The 17,182-nt window shown below is 42.3% G+C and overlaps 2 protein-coding genes across 13 annotated transcripts in view; one reads left to right on the forward strand and one right to left on the reverse strand.

The window, feature by feature from the left end:
* The window catches only part of LOC142054754 (uncharacterized), a 29,135-nt gene extending 15,534 nt beyond the window's left edge, over positions 1–13,601 (forward strand). Inside the window, exons 9-14 of one of the 2 annotated variants that reach the window (XM_075087724.1) lie at positions 1,161–1,294; positions 6,540–6,668; positions 8,364–8,478; positions 9,314–9,448; positions 10,699–10,824; positions 11,658–13,601. In XM_075087724.1, the coding sequence (XP_074943825.1) occupies positions 1,161–1,294; positions 6,540–6,668; positions 8,364–8,478; positions 9,314–9,448; positions 10,699–10,824; positions 11,658–11,779 (761 nt within the window). In that variant the 3' untranslated portion in view covers positions 11,780–13,601. The remainder of the gene's footprint in view (positions 1–1,160; positions 1,295–6,539; positions 6,669–8,363; positions 8,479–9,313; positions 9,449–10,698; positions 10,825–11,657) is intronic. The other variant, XM_075087725.1, reaches the window with a different exon arrangement.
* Positions 13,602–14,807: 1,206 nt separating this feature from the next.
* MAP7 (microtubule associated protein 7) overlaps positions 14,808–17,182 on the reverse strand; it is a 123,085-nt gene continuing 120,710 nt past the window's right edge. For all 11 annotated transcript variants that reach the window (XM_075087716.1, XM_075087719.1, XM_075087718.1 and 8 more), the window contains one exon: positions 14,808–16,628. In XM_075087716.1, the coding sequence (XP_074943817.1) occupies positions 16,618–16,628 (11 nt within the window). In that variant the 3' untranslated portion in view covers positions 14,808–16,617. The remainder of the gene's footprint in view (positions 16,629–17,182) is intronic.

The raw sequence follows: 17,182 nt of genomic DNA on the forward strand, positions 1-17,182 counted from the left end.
GATAAAGAAACCACACTATTTGTTTTTCTTTCTCTCTCTGCCTTTCCGAGTGAGCACTGTGGGTTGGGAACCTTTCATATTAAAAGCAAAGAGATAACCTCTTTTCTACATTTTAACAGGGTGTTAAGGGAAGAGGGAGGTGCAGTGCACAGACTAACTAAACCTGCCTCAGAGCTCCCAGGTAGCAAGGGGAAGTATCTGGACAAAGTGAGAGAGACAGCAGAGGTTGAATGGAGACAGCCTTTGCAACTTTTTAAGTTTGTCTCCCTTCCATGTTTCCTAAGCATAAAATCTGATTAGAACAGAATGTCTCCTGAAATTACTGCTTGAGTGGGGACCTGCCTTCTCCCAAGGCATAAATCTATCTATCATTAAATACAATTTTCTCCCAAGCATTTGTCATCCTCTTAAAAATATCCTATCCTATTAAATGCCCAATATCCATTTCTATGGCATACTTGGGAGAGGAAAGCAGAGGACTGGCATGCTCAGCGCTAGAGCTCAATGGTTCAGGGTAGAGTTGTTCATCTAGAAAATGTAGAGGTGGTTAATTTTCAAGCAATCACAATTATAGTGGAGGTGGGAGTGAACAAACTTGTATGGTGTTCCTTGGCGTAGTTGAAACCCCCTCGTCTGCTTGGCTTTTTAGGACTGCCGCTCCATCTGCTGGCTGCTCTGGCAGTGCCAGTAGTGCCCAAAAGCACTTGCTGAAGTTCCAGGGACAAATGGGATATAAGGATTCAGCCAGGATGGCTGATCTGTACCCTGGCTAACCATAACTCTGCAAGATGGATGGTGCTTGGGGAGGTCTGTCTTGCTGTCTGTGCAGCAGAAGCTGCCACCTTCCTACCAGGCCTTATGTCAATGGAGGACTCAGAAAATGCCCCTCATTTCTTCTTGCTGAGGTTCAGACACAAACTGAAGGGTGCCCAAACCTGCATTCTGCTCTCAAGCCTGTATTAATCCTTTGGCAAAAGAAGCCAGAACAAATGAGGCTTTGTTTTTATAACCAAACATCCTGCATTGTCCCATTCCTCAGGAATGGGGAGATCCCCCCTAATTTCATCACTGAGGCACCATCAAACATTTATGAGTTAGGGCCTGAACGCTTCCCCGCAGTGCTCTGAAGCCCCCTGACCTTGGTCATTTTCCCAAACCAGCAGACATCCAGGCCGAGATTGTTGCTGAGGACATCCTGCCCAAGCTGCACTCTCTCCTGGCATCTGGCAGTGAGGGTGTGCGTCACGCCTCCATCGCTCTGCTCTGGGTACTGTCCCAGCACCCGCACAACCAGGTAGGGGAAGTCATTTCCTGAGACCAGAGGGGAAGGAGTATTTGTGGCCACCACCTGGGGTAAGGCTTTGTTATGGCAAAACTGCATACAAAATGCATTTGGAAAATGACTGATAGGCTCTGCGAGACTTCCCAACCCTTCTACCTCCCACACAAATTGATGAGGTTTTGTCTGCTGCATCTGCACTGTCACGAACTATCCAAGGAGCCTATCTGTTGTGGTGAGTGGGACCCAAAGGATCCTGCTGTTAAGCAGGTTACCTGTGATGGGACAAGGGGAGGGTAGAGGTGGAGATGGGTGTCACAGTCTTCGGATGTGTGGATACTACCCTGTGCTCCCTGCAACTCCCTACAGTCCCCTCAGTCCCCACACTGTAGATCTCCAGGTGGGTATAACAAGGTGCAGGACACACACGTAGCACCATGAGAGACTGCAACCAGCTGAGGAAGTTATTCCTTGGCTACAGACCTTTCCTACACATTGAAAAACAAACTAATTTAGGGTATGCACTTAAAATGCATCAGTGCAAAATAAAGTGCAAAAATACTTCCCTGTATGGACAGTTATTCAAAAGTACATTTGCATAAATTTAACACCTTTTGAATTAGGATCAAGACAGCAACGGGGGCTAATAACATTTGAAATCCTGTCTATCTAGCTAATTCATCAGGACTTTCCTGTGTCTTCTCATGTCCTTAATTACAGAACAGTTCTTTTGTCCGTGTTCAGAATAACCACCGCCCTTAAGAGTGCAACACTATGCACATACATGAAGAACTCTGACTAGAAATAAACTGCAGCAAATAAACAAAACAGACACTCCTGCTGTACTCATCCTCCACATAAAACCAGTAGGCAGTGATCAACAAATTATTATTTTTTTAAATGTGCTTTTCCATTACAGTAATTGAAGGCATCCTTAGGAACATGGATATGAAAGGTTTTTTGATAGGTGTTGTAAGCCAACAATAACCTCTTAAGAAGGTCAGCGTTTGGGTAGATAAAGCAAAAAAATGTGAGAACCTTTCCTGCCACATTGCTTTAGGCAGTAGTGACAGACAATCTGAGTAACCACAGCTGGGCTTAGGTGCGTCTCATAGCTGAAATACACTCAGTCTGATTCGAAATGTCCTCCTGGTACTGGAAGCCTGGTGCCTGACACCTTGTTGCACAGACACAGCACAGTACGAATAAAGCTGCACCTCCTGTAACTCCGGGACATGACTGAAAGAATGAGTAAGCTCAGTGCCTGGGAAGCAGCAACTAGAGCACAGAGCTTATCAAAGGCACTGTGGCTTCACAGGTTTTGCGCTGGCTGCATTAGCACCAAACCTCCTCATTGAATGAGGCAGTTTGACAAGCAATCAAAACAATTTGCTCTCAACAAGCTTACAACTGAAATACATTAAGTTAGCTGGAGGCTATTTACATGGTAGAACCATTGCTCGGTATGAGGCATTATACTGGAACATTGTCCTCACTCATATTTGCTTTTCTTGCCCCCAAACACCATTTACCCTTTTTGTTCTCCCAGAAAAGAGTACCTGCAGCTCCTTTCCTCCTTGATCCTGAACCTTGTCTTTACCAGTGCTTCAAACCCCTACGTACAAAGGGCACAGCACAGTGTCAGTGGCAACAGACAAAAGCGTGAGGAGCTCGTAGTTATTACACCAGTAGTGAAAACAGCCCATCCTTCACGGGGAAAAGGGAGGCTGGAAAGCAAAGCATCACCCTCGAGGGTTTATTCTCCAGCGAGAAGTATCTACATCTCGAAATTTGTTTTAGTGAGCAAACATGGCTGTCCCTGACGACTGAACATTGCTGCTTTGTGCGAGCAAGCCTGGGCACTCTGAGAAGAGGCTGACCTCTCTTTACTCATATCCTGCCTCCCCACCTCTATGCCTTTTCTGGCTTGTTTTTCAAATCTTTTCAAGTTTTCTTTCTCTAACCCAGGCTGAATTCTCAGTGAGTGAAAGAGGAACTTCTCCATGGGAACAGCTGTTGAAAAACAAACCACTGAACAAAGCTAACCTTTACAACTAAGTCAAGTGATGCTTGAATTATTACAACCACTACCCAGGATACAATAGGGCAGAATTCATCTGCCCTTTGGTTACCATGAAGCAAACCCCCAGGGAATGCTTCACAGAAGCTCCTCTCCCCCCTTAAAACTGTTATTTTTTTGCAATCCCCTGGCCAGGCTGTTGACAGCAATTCCCAGCAAGTGCTGGAAAACTTCCCTTTTGCAGAGGGAATTCTATTCAGTTCTCCTAAGGACAGCCCAACCCTGAAACACTCAAGGAGAAGTCGGGTTTTGTGAGAAAACAGCCTTTTAAATCACATTCCTTTGAGCAAAGACCTGGAAGTCAGTGTGGCAGGGGTCTCTCTACTCCACACGATACCACTGGCTTTCCACTCCAGGTACAAAATAACTTTGCCTTCCCATCTTGCTACCTGGTAAACAAGGGATAATATTTATCTTGTCAGGAAATCCCTGGGTAAGGGCGGGGTGTAAGCGCAGCATTGCAATTGTAAGCACAGTTGCTGCTGGAATGTTTTCCCTTGTTTTTTTTATTTTTTTTGATCCTGGGAGAAGTTAGATCAATATCCATCTGAACCACCCAATCCATTTTCACTCAGAGTTTTCTCATGATTCTCTTGCACTGTGCAGGGTTGAGCAGAAAATAAAGTTTGGATCCCAGTCTTATGCCAGCCAAAAAGAGGTTCAGCAAAATTTAAAGTACTCTCACTTGCTAATGTAGGTCCTAAATAATCAGAAGAGCTTGGCAGGGAAGTCATTACATATTAGAAAGTTCATTTATTGTCTGTGGACAATTTCCTCCTCTCAGGCTGTAGCAAATCAAATAAGGGTACTGTAGTAATTATGTATGTAATTGATGGAATTACATAGAAAAGAGGGAATTTGGTCCAAAAGCACAGAAAACAGTCATCAATGGTAATTTAATTGGATTATCTAAAATTATATTATCTCTGCCTTTGAAGAGAAGGAAAAATAAAACTCATGGTAATTTATAGCCATATGTGCATATGAGATTCTTTAAATGCCCTGAGTTTAGGCATAGCACTGCCCTTTCCATCTCTTTTCAGGTTTTAAGATTGCTGGTTGTGACAGTGCTTAAAATGAGCTTAAGTGAAGATGTCAGCTGATATTAAAATAAAATAAGATGCACTTTTGCAGTTTAACCCAATTTAAATAAAGGTGCAAGTTAAAGTAACTTTTAAAGACATCTGCCTTTCAACGCTGCTTCAGTGGTCCTGACATTTCACAGGTTTCAGAATTATGCGATTTTTCTCATCTGTATATAGGACCGATGATTTGTTTCATGTTGAACACTCTTGCTAATGGGTCTCAATTTCTAAGTAGTGCAAATAATATAGTTCATTACTAACAAACGTAAGAACTGCATAAAGAACTCAAATTCCTAAGGGATACTGAAAGAAAAAATGCTCCCAAAAAGGAACTCTTCTGCTTTTAACCGTAGATCTAACCCAAAGCCTGCTGAGATCATGTTTCTCTTATAAACAGCAGCGTCCTCGCAATCTATACTGTTATTGAGGAAACTACCTGGGCAGTAATCCAAACTCAGAAGATACATTTCAATTACTATTAGTGGTAATTGGAGTAAGACTACATTCAGGGAGATAGGATCTCAGTATAAGTCCCTCTAAAATATCCATTAGAGAGCAGAGAAACATAGGTATAAACTCAGAAGATGCTCTTCAGAACCTGTTACTAAAGTGTCGCCTGATCACAAACTGATCTAAACGTTGTTGTAGGCGAGGTAAATTGCTCAGGTACTCAGGCACTCATTGCTGCTGCTACTTCACCACATATTTTTGCCTTTCACACCTATCCTGACCACTTCTTCCAGTCAGGTTCACACGTCCTTCCCCTGTGTGGTGGGTTGACCCTGGCTGGATGGCAGGTGCCCACCAAAGCTGCTCTATCACTCCCCCTCCTCAGCTGGACATGGGAGAGAAAATAGAAAGAAAGGCTCATGGGTCGAGATGAGGACAGGGGGTGCACTCACCAATTACCGTCATGGCAAAACAGACTCGACATGGGGAAATTAGCTCTAATTTATTACCAACCAAATCAGAGTAGGATAATGAGAAACAAAAACTAAATTTTAAAATATCTTCCCTCCACCCCTCCCTTCTTCCCAGGCTCAACTTCACTCCAGATTTCTCTACCTCCTCCCCTCAAGCAGCGCAGTGGGATGGGGAATGGGGGTTGTGGTCAGTTCATCACGTTTCTGCTGCTCCTTCCTCCTCATAGGGAGGACTCCTCACACTCTTCCCCTGCTCCAGCGTGGGGTACCTGCCATGGGAGACAGTCCTCCACAAACTGCTCCAGCATGGGTCCTTTCCATGGGGTGCAGCCCTTCAGGAACAGACTGCTCCAGCGTGGGTCCCCCATGGGGTCACAAGTCCTGCCAGCAAACCTGCTCCAGCCTGGGCTCCTCTCTCCATAGGGCCACAGGTCCTGCCAGGAGCCTGCTCCAGCGTGGGCTTCCCATGGGGTCACAGCCTCCTTTGGGCATCCACCTGCTCTGGCATGGGGTCCTCCACAGGCTGCAGGTGGATATCTGCTGCACTGTTAACCTCCATGGGCTGCAGGGGGACAGCCTGCCTCACCACAGGCTGCTCCAGTGTCTGGAGCCCCTCCTCCCCCTCCTTCACTGACCCTGATGGCTGCAGGGTTGTTCCTCTCACATATTCTCACTCCTCTCTCCGGCTGCGGTTGTGCAGGTTTTTGTTCCCCTTCTTTAGTATGTTATCCCAGAGGTACCACCACCGTTGCTGATCGGCTTGAACTTGGCCAGCAGCAGGTCTGTCTTGGAGCTGGTTAGCATTGGCTCTACTGGACATGGGGGAAGCTTCTAGCAGCTTCTCACAGAAGCCACCCCTCTAGCCACCAAAACCTTGCCACACAAACCCAATATACCCTGACTACCAACAACCTCTGGGAAGTGTTTGATGCAAACAAAAATAAACTACTGGACCTTAAAGACTCCAGCTTTCTATAGCAAGTGCTCTGTAGATCAGTGCGAGTCACTAGACCATGTTTTGAGAGAAAAAACACTGGACCCAGCTGCTACACCATTGGTTTAAATGAGCTAAGTAATGTGCTTCTTTCAGAGCTGAGATCTTATGGTTTGGTGCAAAGATGCACTGTGTCGCCTGTGCTGGATGTAACTGAGATACTGGTTTGTCCTCTCAGGACACTCTGGCGTGTGCCGAGCTGCTACAGAGCCTGGGGATGCTACTGTCAGCGCATAGAACAGACCCTGTGATTGTTGGCCATACTGCTTGTATCATCAAAAACTTGACCCTCTCCAAAAACAGACAGGTGGGTACCCAATATTTTTCACTGAACTATACCCTGGGAAGCTGCAGTTATGTTTATATGAAATCAGTATTACCCACGGAAGGTTGTTTTGGTTTTTTTTGTAATGAAACATACACCAAGGACACTTTACATAAAAATTGTGTGTATGAATAAAAGGACCTGATGTGCCATAATAAAAGTTGGGGTTTTTTCATATTTTTCAATACAAAAATGGAAATGAAAATAAGAAATGTCTAACTTTTCCTATGAGTGATATGGTTACCTAATTTGAATGACTGCATCATGGGTATAAAACACACTTCTAGCAAAGACATTTCATACTAATTAAAGTAACCATCCAGGAAAATTGGAGGCTAGTTATAAACTAGCCAAAAGAAAAACTGTTTCCAATACTTTTTTTCACTTATACTAAGATAAGAATTATATGACTTTCTGATAGTTGTGAAATAAATTTTTGCAGGGAAATAGATTCCCTCAAACTCGAGGCCCACAGTAAGAGTTAAAATGGCCCGTTCTTTCAAAGTTTGCTTTAAAAAAATTACCCCATTTGTCACTTAAATTCTGTGACTTTGTTCTGTCACCAGCAGGGACCTGGTTCACCTTCATAAAGCTTTATAATGTGCCTTGCAATGTATTTAGCTCTCACTGCACAAATGAATCCACAGACATGAGTGGGAGTTCCAGGTTTCCAGGGTCAATTCTAAGGAACCATCCCTAAAACACATGAGAGTCCTTAGCACAAGAAAAAAAAAAAAAAGTGGTTTTATGCCAGCAGGACATGAACAGAGCGTGGGAGCTTGAAAGGCAGCAGTCTTGAATCCAGCTTCAACCCCTAAGCAGCAAGTTAAAAAGCTGCAACATAAAATGAGCACACAACAAAGAGATATTCCCTTTTGCTGATAGACACCTGAGCTCCCTTACAGAGGTGTGAGCAGCTTCCATTATCAGGACCTCCCAGAGAGCTGATTACTTTGTGGTTCAAGTTCACAAGTAATGAGTCACCTCCAGGTGACTCATTCAGGACTCATTCCTTGGTCTCATGTGCTTTTAATCCAGATCAGCACAGGCTAAGTTTCCTGTTTTCAGCTCAGTCTCCAAAACATGTATCCCATTATATACATGCTGCCCGACACCACTTTTGGCATAGCAGATTCAACCTAAAAGATACAGGATGCACAGAAATGTTTAATTCATAACATTCCAGAAACAGAATTCACCTTTGCTAGTGAGAGGTCATCTCATACTTCTGCAGATCAGAGCATTTCATCACCAGAAAGTTTTCAAAGCCCGGGAGGCAAATAAAAGAAACTGATAAACTTCCACATTTCCCAATGCTTTGCCCTGGAGCACTTGGCTTATTCGCCTCTGCAGCAAGACTTGAGCAAATGACAGCTTACTACTAACATACAGCCTGGTACAGCAGCAATAGGTCAGGAAATTCTTCGAGCTCAGACTGATCTGTGATCATGAGAACATCCCACAGGCAGAGCAAGCACTGGGCAATGTCTAAAATCAGGCAATCTCTGAACAGTCCAAGGTGTTTGTCACCTGGTTGTGGTAGATCTGGCAGGAGACATTTCCATTATTCATGTTTTAGCCCTCAGTATTGCTAAGAGTTATTCAGTACGTCTGAACTCCTCGGACACCACTAAAACAAAACTGAAGTGCTAAATATGAATTTCTCTCTTGTCGTAGAGAATCATTGAGAGCCTGTGTGTTGAAGGTCTCCTCCAAACCATGCTTTCCACTGACATTCAAGAAGACTCTCTTCAGTATGTGACATCTTGCCTTGCAGAGCTGGCAAAGCAAGGTAGGGAAGTGACCCCACCATAAATGGCTTAATCTGAGAAGTGCACATATCCTTTCTTAATCCGAATGGGAGATGAAGCACGGGTGGGCATACAGCCCAGGCCTTTCCCTTTAAATTCACTGGGATTTCTGCTGTAAGCTTCAAGAGCAGCAAGATCTGACTCACTGGCCGGAGACATGGGCTCCGCTGTTTGCCCTTTTTTCTGTTGAACTGCTTAGAATTTTTTACTCAAAATTCTTTGTGCTGAACTTTAGTGCTGTTCATGTCCTGTCTACTTTTATTTGTATTGTTGCCCAGTTTCTCCAGCTGAACTCATTTCAGGAGAGCAGAAACTAATATAAGAGGAGAAAAAGACTAAAATGTAAAGTGGCTTTTTCTCCTTCAGTTTACTGCACACAGATTTTATGAGAGATCCCAAATTACTCCCTGTGGAAGGCACAGTACTCCTCATGGCACAGAGGATCAATGTAAATCTTCCCAGCCTGTCCCAGCACTGTCAAACATTTCATCTCCTGCATCTCTTGTAACCACTGTGCAACTGGTGACAAGTCACAGTGACATGTCTGCTGGGCAGACTGAGCCCACTAGGCAAGACAAGATCTCGTACACAAAGTGATTAATTCAGAACACAAACCCATCAGCCCTTCTCTGAACCAAGTCCATGGCCCTGCCTGACTGAGAGCATAACCTCAGGACGCAACCCTTTTTTACAATCTAAACATACTTACTGCACAAGTTCAGCACTTATTTTGCTTCTCCAGCTGTGTAAAGGCTTTCCTATTTAGGCAGTGTTTTTTCTGTTTACAGACTACTCTCTTATCTTTCTCTCTTCCAGAAGGAGCCACAGTACGCATGGTCCAATGGATGGATGATCCCTTGACAAAGTGCTTGGTGAGACTGGCTGGCCAACTGGAACACACTGAGGCATCCTTTCAAGCTGCCTCCATCATCCAGCACATGATAGGTCACGGTAACTGTCACGCAGCATTAACTGTGCTTTCAAAGATATTTGTGGCTGCCTGGAGTGAAATGAGCCTTTTCCCAAAGGAGTTGGTTAACTGTCGGGCACTGAACAACCTTCAACGTTCCTATAGCATCCTCCATCTGGTCTCTGCAAATTTATTAATATAACAGCGCCTACAGTCACCCTCGAAATATACATAAACCAGTGCTTGAGCGCATGAGCGAGCTAAGGGATACAAATGGACCATAGATAACGATCTGATTCAGGTCTTTGTTGCCTTCTTCAAGCACTACCATTCCACAGGGCTAGTCTGTAGCCAGTTCCGAGATCCTTAAAAACAACTTTAGTAGGAAAGTGGGATAGCGTAAAACACTCCTGACCAGGGGAAAGTTGAGAAAGTTTTAGACAAGAGGCATTGTTCCATCTTTCTGTTTGACCCTCCTCAGTACATGCAGCGGAACGGCACGCCCCGCGGATAGGGGCAGATGTTGCTAGAAACAATTACAAGGGGATGGTTGCGTTCCAGAATTTTAGATCAGCTCTGCTCCCTGACTAGTAAAAGGAAAGCCTCTTACTGAACCAAACACTGCCATTGTAATTCTAGACTAGATTAGCAGAAGCAGTGAAGCAAAGCGGCTTTTAAGAATGTAGCCTGTATTTTTTAACATTTTAGTGAAAGTGAAAGAAAAGAGCATTATTTTTACCTGTAGAAAACAAATAGCTTTATACCTAATATACTTGTCCCACACAGCTGAGAGCCTTTAAGACTTAGAACAAAAAAGCATTCAGATGATTCTTGCCACATTCTCTAGAGAAGCATGGTTAAATTTTAATCCTTAGATGTGAGAGAAACTGAAGTTCTCCGATTCTCTAATAAGGGAAAACACCAACCTGTTCCAATCCTACCATTGAGGATTTGCAACAGAGCAGACTCTCAAGGGGTGAACAGAGTCCAAAAGCAAAATCGCTTCACGGATGGCTTAGTGTGACAGGCTGATCAGTCCGTAAATCAGCACGCACCTCGCGCAAGGACCAGCTTCCCAGCACAGCCGCCCACTCCGCATTTCATTTACCTGAAGTATCAACGATACTGTTAGAGGCAGTAGTATGGAAGTCCTTTGCTATTCTCTGCAGTAACATTGGTTATAGCTGAAGTTAGATGAGTCATTAATGATTTTAAATGTTGTTACAAGAATCAGTCTTCAAAGTATTTTAAAGGCTCCTATTGATCTCCAGTGGTTCTCCCATTTATGCAGAAAAAATTAGGCTTTTGTTGAAGCGTCACATCAGAGAGATTCAGGCCTACCTCAAGAATTTCCTTACCCACCGAGAGATCCGCTTTCAGCAGCTGGGCATCTCTACATTCTGCAGACTGCGAGCAGGTACGTCCTTCCTGCTGGGCCGAGGCCCAGGGTGCTGCCAGGCACTGCTTTGTAACAGAAATGACAGTGCTGGGCAACTTCCTCTGGGGACTAGCTCTGCTCGCTTAAGTAAACAGAATGATCTCAAGGGTAGCTGTTACCTTACCTGTTTTTAAGTAACTAGGTGCATCTTACGATAAAGGCAGAGTTTTTTTGTTTGTTTGCTCTAAAACTAAAGGCTTTCTGATCAGCAGGGGAACAGGACTTCAGGTACAGATGTTTTCATCCAATATAAGAATGTTTGGCACTAGATGCAACCTAAAAACTTTTCAAATATGAATTTAATTTACTTTCATAAAGCAAGCAAACGAATTGCATGATTAGCTGGTATTAAAGCTGGGAAGTCTCACATCTTTTTCATACTTTAAATTATGTTCCTGTATTTTTTCCCATTTTTGGTTAGTTTTGCGGGTTTTGGGCAGAAGTTCAGTACAGATGAGAGTTATAATACTGTAATAAATGTATATAGCACTTATCTTCACATATGCAGATCCAGAGCCAAGACCCTGCTGTGTCGTGATCTGCACCTGTTGCATAAGGCTGAATTTGGCAGCTGAGCTTTAGACATCTGGATCAGGAGAATTTAGCAGGGAACACTCCTGAAAGGTCAAAGGGGTGAAAACTGAATTTGTATCTGCTTTGTGTGGTAGAAGAATGTTGTTCTGCCTTCTCTATACTTCACACTGTAATAAGAACACCAACTGTATCTAACCTGAAATAGAAGCTTCCTAAGCATCTGCATCAAAATACAGGGAAAACCAGCAGGTTGCCTAACACTTGTTTTTCCTCTTCAGATCCAGAATTTTCATTAGCGTTCACAAAAAGCCAAATGTCCAAACTCCTTGAGCAAGTCCGTCAACAAACAGAAGAAACTCAAGAGCTCCTTAGGGCAGCTATTTGCCACGAAGACAGTTAATATTTAAGCCAGATGGCTTATGAAAACTTAGCAGATCCAAGAGCGTGAACTTTCAGAGCAACAACTCTTTTCATGGGTTCCTGTAGTTAAAGTTCTCCTGCTACTTGCAGTTTCATCAACAATAGAGATGTTCCGATAACAAGAGTCGGAGCAGGTCAAAAGACAATCCCTGGAACACTTTGGCTGGCTGCTTAAGTGTGTTTGAGGACTACAGCTACATTCCTGCCAATGGTTTGGAAAACACCTGTTACACTTGAGTAATCTTCCATGGTTTGTTTTTAGTTTCCTCACCATCCCCCTCCAAAAATCCAGCGCTGTATTCAGGAGGTTTTATTCATGTAACTGGCCAGTGCTACCGAAGAGGCATCTCTCAAGTACGCAGGTTATTCTGCATTCATCTTTATTTTGTTTCTGTTCCATGTCCCTTATTTCAGAGCACACTCCAGGGACTTGACTTTAGAAAATAATTGAATTAACACATAATGTAAAGGTAGCAAACTACTAACAGGTCACTAGAGGAAGTAACTGCTGAGGGACAGCTCAAAGTGCAAGAAATTTGGAAGAAACAAGAACAGGGCAAGCCTTAGGGCTGACCCTTGCCTACACTGTAGGCACTGCTCTCCAGCAGAAGAGCAAAAGCACATTGAGGCAGGTAAATGTTGCACAGAGCATGTTCAGAATATAGAGCTACCATGGAGGATGTGGTTGAGGCGTGTCTGAATACAGAAACCTATGTTCTGCAAATGGTAAATTATTTCCAAAGGTACTTGGCAACAGGGAAAAAGTGAACATATTTGGCAAAATTAGGAATTGATCCTATATTTTTATTTTATATTTCAGTTTAAAAAACCAAAAAAGTAGTAATATGTTTAAATTCAACTACTTTTCTTACATGCATACAGGATACTGAACAACCTTCTCTTCCCCCTCCTCCAGAGAAGTCTATCTCGCAGACCTTATAGCAGCTCAAAACAGTATTTTTCAGGAAAAAATGTAGCACAGAGCCTTGTAATTATGGGGGACTAGTTTTTTACGGTAGGTTTTAATCTGTAAGATAATAGTAATCTAATAACAATCATCATCATCATCTATTAGTAATCCAATTCCACCTTTGATCAATACACTTGTTTTTAAATACAAGAATCCTCCTGGAGCTTCACGTTGAACTGGCTTGAATACTGGAAGTTTGGAACCACTCTTAGGGCAAACATCTGCTCCCAGACAGCAGTGTTTCTTAAGAAAACCTTTCAGAAGAGTTGCCTGTCTTTTGAGGTACATCTGACCATGGTATAACCCTTATATGCAAGTAGAGCTTTAGGGCTGCTACTGGTGACAAACATGGAATAAAAGTGACATTAAAAATAATAATAATAAGAAAAAATCATTCTGTCAACTAGGAGCTCAACATTACATTTTACTGTGGCCCAAATTTCTAAGCTTGGTTTTGGTGCTTGGGGGAGGCATTTCTGTTAATGATTCTTTTTAATAACTGCAAGTTGTCTCCAGTAGTACTGTTTGAAAACAAAACATAACAAATAAAACCTATGCAACACCACCCTCAGAAGCCTCTCTGCAGCACAGTAAAAAGATCTGTTAAAGAACAGGGCAGACAGACTTCAGGTGAAGCAGTATGGCACTTCAATATTCACGTGTGACATGAGTTTTCTTTTGAAATCTTATGTGAAGGAGCCATGTCGTCAGCTGTGGGCAGCTGGGCTTATTAAAACAGAGGACTGCAGAGAGCTGAATGACACAGCTAGGAACAAAATCAGAAAATTTCAAACTTCAGGGCACCTGCTTGAGTGACTTTAAATCGTTTTCCAAAAAGAAGAAAAAAAAAATCAATGAAATATTAAGTAATGACATTAGAATCTGTCCTGTATCTGCATTTTTAGGTATTTAATTGCAAACATTATTTCAAGGTCTTAGCAAGAAAGAAAATAATGAAGCATTCTTCATCAGGAATGAGGAGGTAAGAGACATGTGAACCAAGCAGAGCTAATGGTGAATAACTCAGTAGTTGTGATGCACTGAACTAGGCACACTGAATGTCATCCCTGTAAGCATTTCTGTTGAGCTGTTAAGATGTGAGCAAGGAGCTGAGTCTTTCCAAAACACACAGTCCAGCTGCTATGACAGGTGACTACTCCAAACCTTCAGAATAGCTGGCTGCGACTTCTACAATTGCTGGTTCGACCTCACTGGATAGTTAAGCATGGCCTTTGATGGTACAAACAATGAAAATAGTTGCCATAGTGGGCAAAGGAGCTGGCCTTCATTTGATAACATATTTTATTCTCAAGAACAACATTCAACAGAAGAGAAACTCTTTTTCCCTGCATTTAAAGAAAAGGGCTTAACCAAAGACTTAAAATTTCAATCCTTTTTTTTTTTTTTAATTTTTTTTTTAAATTCCTACCTCTAGTTCTACTCCCAGTTCCCTAACCTTTAGTTTCTATGTTGGGCCCTTGAAAAGGAGGAAATTCTCTCTCTCTCTCATTTGGACCAAAGCTGGCATGAATATAATTAGAAATAGCTTTTACTGCAGTCCTGTTTAAAACAAAAAACCCCAAAAAACCAAAACCAAACAAAACCACCGCCACCCCCCCAAAAAACAAAAAAAACCCACCACCCCAAAACAAACAACAAATCAACACACAAACCAAAAAACCAAAACACATGAGAAATGAAGCAGGCTCTTCATCTGTGCTGCAGAGTGAAGCAAGTGTTCTGAAATCTCACAAAAAACAGATCAGCATAATTTATACCAGAGCCCAAATAGATCAAGATCGACATAACTTAAACCTGACCCTAATAAATGAATCCTCCGACTTAAAATTGAAGCTAAACCTTACTACGTTTTTGCTCCATTTCTAGCTGCAAGTGACTCTCTACTGATTTTTCTAGTAAAGAGATTTTCAGAAACCTGAAGAAAAGTTTGAAGTAGACCAGGAGCAGTAAGAAGAGTTTTCCGTCACAGATTGAGTCCTGCTTCAACTATGCAAGAAAATGAAAATATAAATAGAAATAAATATTTCAAACAAGTTTTATTTGGTACTTACATGCTATATATAGGTTTCAAGAAAAACTACATATTTTGATTACTTCAAAATACTGTGGCTATGTACATGGAAAACTAAGGAAAGCAAGAAAGGAACCCAATTAATTTTACTGTGTCACAAGCTACTATGGAAAGCATTCTGACTGAACAGCTGGTTTTCCCCTTCCATACATATTCTGGCAGATGAAGTATCTTGCATTGCATTTCCATTGCTTTTATCCCACCTCCTGTGTAAGATGAACACTTGGCAGCACCAGAAAGCAACTTCTTCAAAAATTCTTCAGCTCTTGTCTCACAGGATTTCTTCCGCTGGCACAGACTCCCTGCACAGCTTCCCACAGGCCGAGCTCAGCGCTCACTCAGGGCGGGTGCAGCGTCTTAATGGTACATTCTGCGGTAGCATGAGCTGGAACCGATAAACCTCTGCTTCCCCTCGCCCAGGATGTCCTCGCCGACTTCAGCGAGCAACGCTTCAAGCCCTGGTTGGTGCTTCAAACTGCCATACCTAGAGTGAGCTTTACCTGTAACAGTGTTGGTTATCAAAGCACAAAAAGGTGCAGGATATTACAGTTCTGCCCAACAGCAACCAAAAGCGAGGGATGGAACAATGACAGTAGAAATCGGCATCAAAATAAAGAAAAAGCAACCTGCGTTGCTGCTTTTATCGCTCAAACTGTACTGCTTTATAAAAATCATATGCTACATAAAAAGCACAAACAACCATTTTCCATTTGCTCTGAAACGAGCAAAACCAAAGAAGTCCCCAAACAAGCCTGCTTCGTCATCCAAAAAAATCAAATATTTCAGGTTTCAGTCTTCAGTAGTCTCATAAGGCAAAGTCTTCCATCACTGGGGACACCAGCAATTTACAGGACTCGGAACAAGGTATTTCCTTGTGTGTGTCTGCACACGTGTGCGTGTATGTGTACACTTTTATGGTATTGTGAACATGGATGTAACAAAAAAATCAAGCTTGCAGTATTGTTTTACCACATTTTTCTAATTTATTCAGTTAAATGATTTATTTCTGTACTGAACAAAATTCATAAATACATTATCTAGGAGAACAATAGGTTTTCCTCTTGTCCATGAAAAAATAACGCTTTCAAATGTTCACATTTTAAAACCTGCCTTGTTTTGTGTTTTTAGAGAAAGTGTGAGAAGATCATAGTGACATCTCAATTTACAGAATGTCCCTGTAGGAATTACATTTACAAGAACCTGATACAGAAGCCTGTACTTTGCCCCCATAATTAGAGTTCTCTGCAATAATATTCAAACCAACAGGTTTAAATAAAACACCCCATTCACTCTACTTGTAGAGCAATGAGGTATTTATTTTTCAAGTATTAGAACCACAAAGTGTAAAAGATTCTTTGCCAATTTTATAGTTACGCTTTTTAAACCAACACCCACCTTTTTAAAAAAAGAATCAGTCCCACCACCCAAATCAGCCCATTGCTTTCAGATTCCAGTGTCTTGTGTCTTAAGGAATGCAGAAATATCCATTTGCTAACAGAAAAAGCTTCTTGGAAAAAGCCATATTAAGTAATGCACGTGAAGCATGATTTTCCTAGTGATGAAAGCTATTAGAAAGGTGATCCAAGTCTATTCCCATCATTTCTTCTGCTGGTTTTACTAAAGTCCTTCCAAAAAAGATATTCAAGAAATCTTTAAAAAACCGGAGAGAAAAAATAAAACACTCCTTCATAGCAGGGGAGAAACTCCACTGACTGCAGAGATGCTCATATCACCTTTGGCTCTTCAGAAGAAACAATCAGATCACTTCTACAACAGAAGGTATCAAAAGCGGCAGGTCAGCAAAGAATGACAATGCTTACTTCAAAATGCTATGCATTTATGCAATTTTTTTATCGTAAGGTGTTTTCCTAAGGTTTTCTAGTCACAAAAAGAGAAAATGGTAGTCCAATTTAGTTTGCTATGTTAGTATTTGTTTACCTAACATCCTTAAAAAGTTGTCATGTAATTCAAAAAAACCTAGTGTGCTGCAAACCATCCTTCAACGTTCACATCAGCACGAACTTGATGAGGGAAGCGCATCCAGAATTTCACACAGAAGGTAGGTACCGGCTCCCCTTCTGCACGTGTGTATCAGATATTATGCTTGCAGAAGAGGAACGTGATTGCTGATCACAGGCTGGGAACAGCAGCTGTCACTGCTACCCATTCTCTCAAAGCACAGGGCAAGCCTTTTCAAGCAACCTCAAATGGCAGGAAGTGCAGTGTAGCTGAGCCCCCCCCAGCCAAAAGGTAAGGCCTCGCCATAATTTGCACAGCGTCTGTATGTGCGTGGCATGCACAGCTTTACAAAGAGGAGATAT

Source organism: Phalacrocorax aristotelis, chromosome 3, assembly GCF_949628215.1.
Source record: "Phalacrocorax aristotelis chromosome 3, bGulAri2.1, whole genome shotgun sequence".
NCBI classification, from domain to species: Eukaryota; Metazoa; Chordata; class Aves; order Suliformes; family Phalacrocoracidae; genus Phalacrocorax; species Phalacrocorax aristotelis.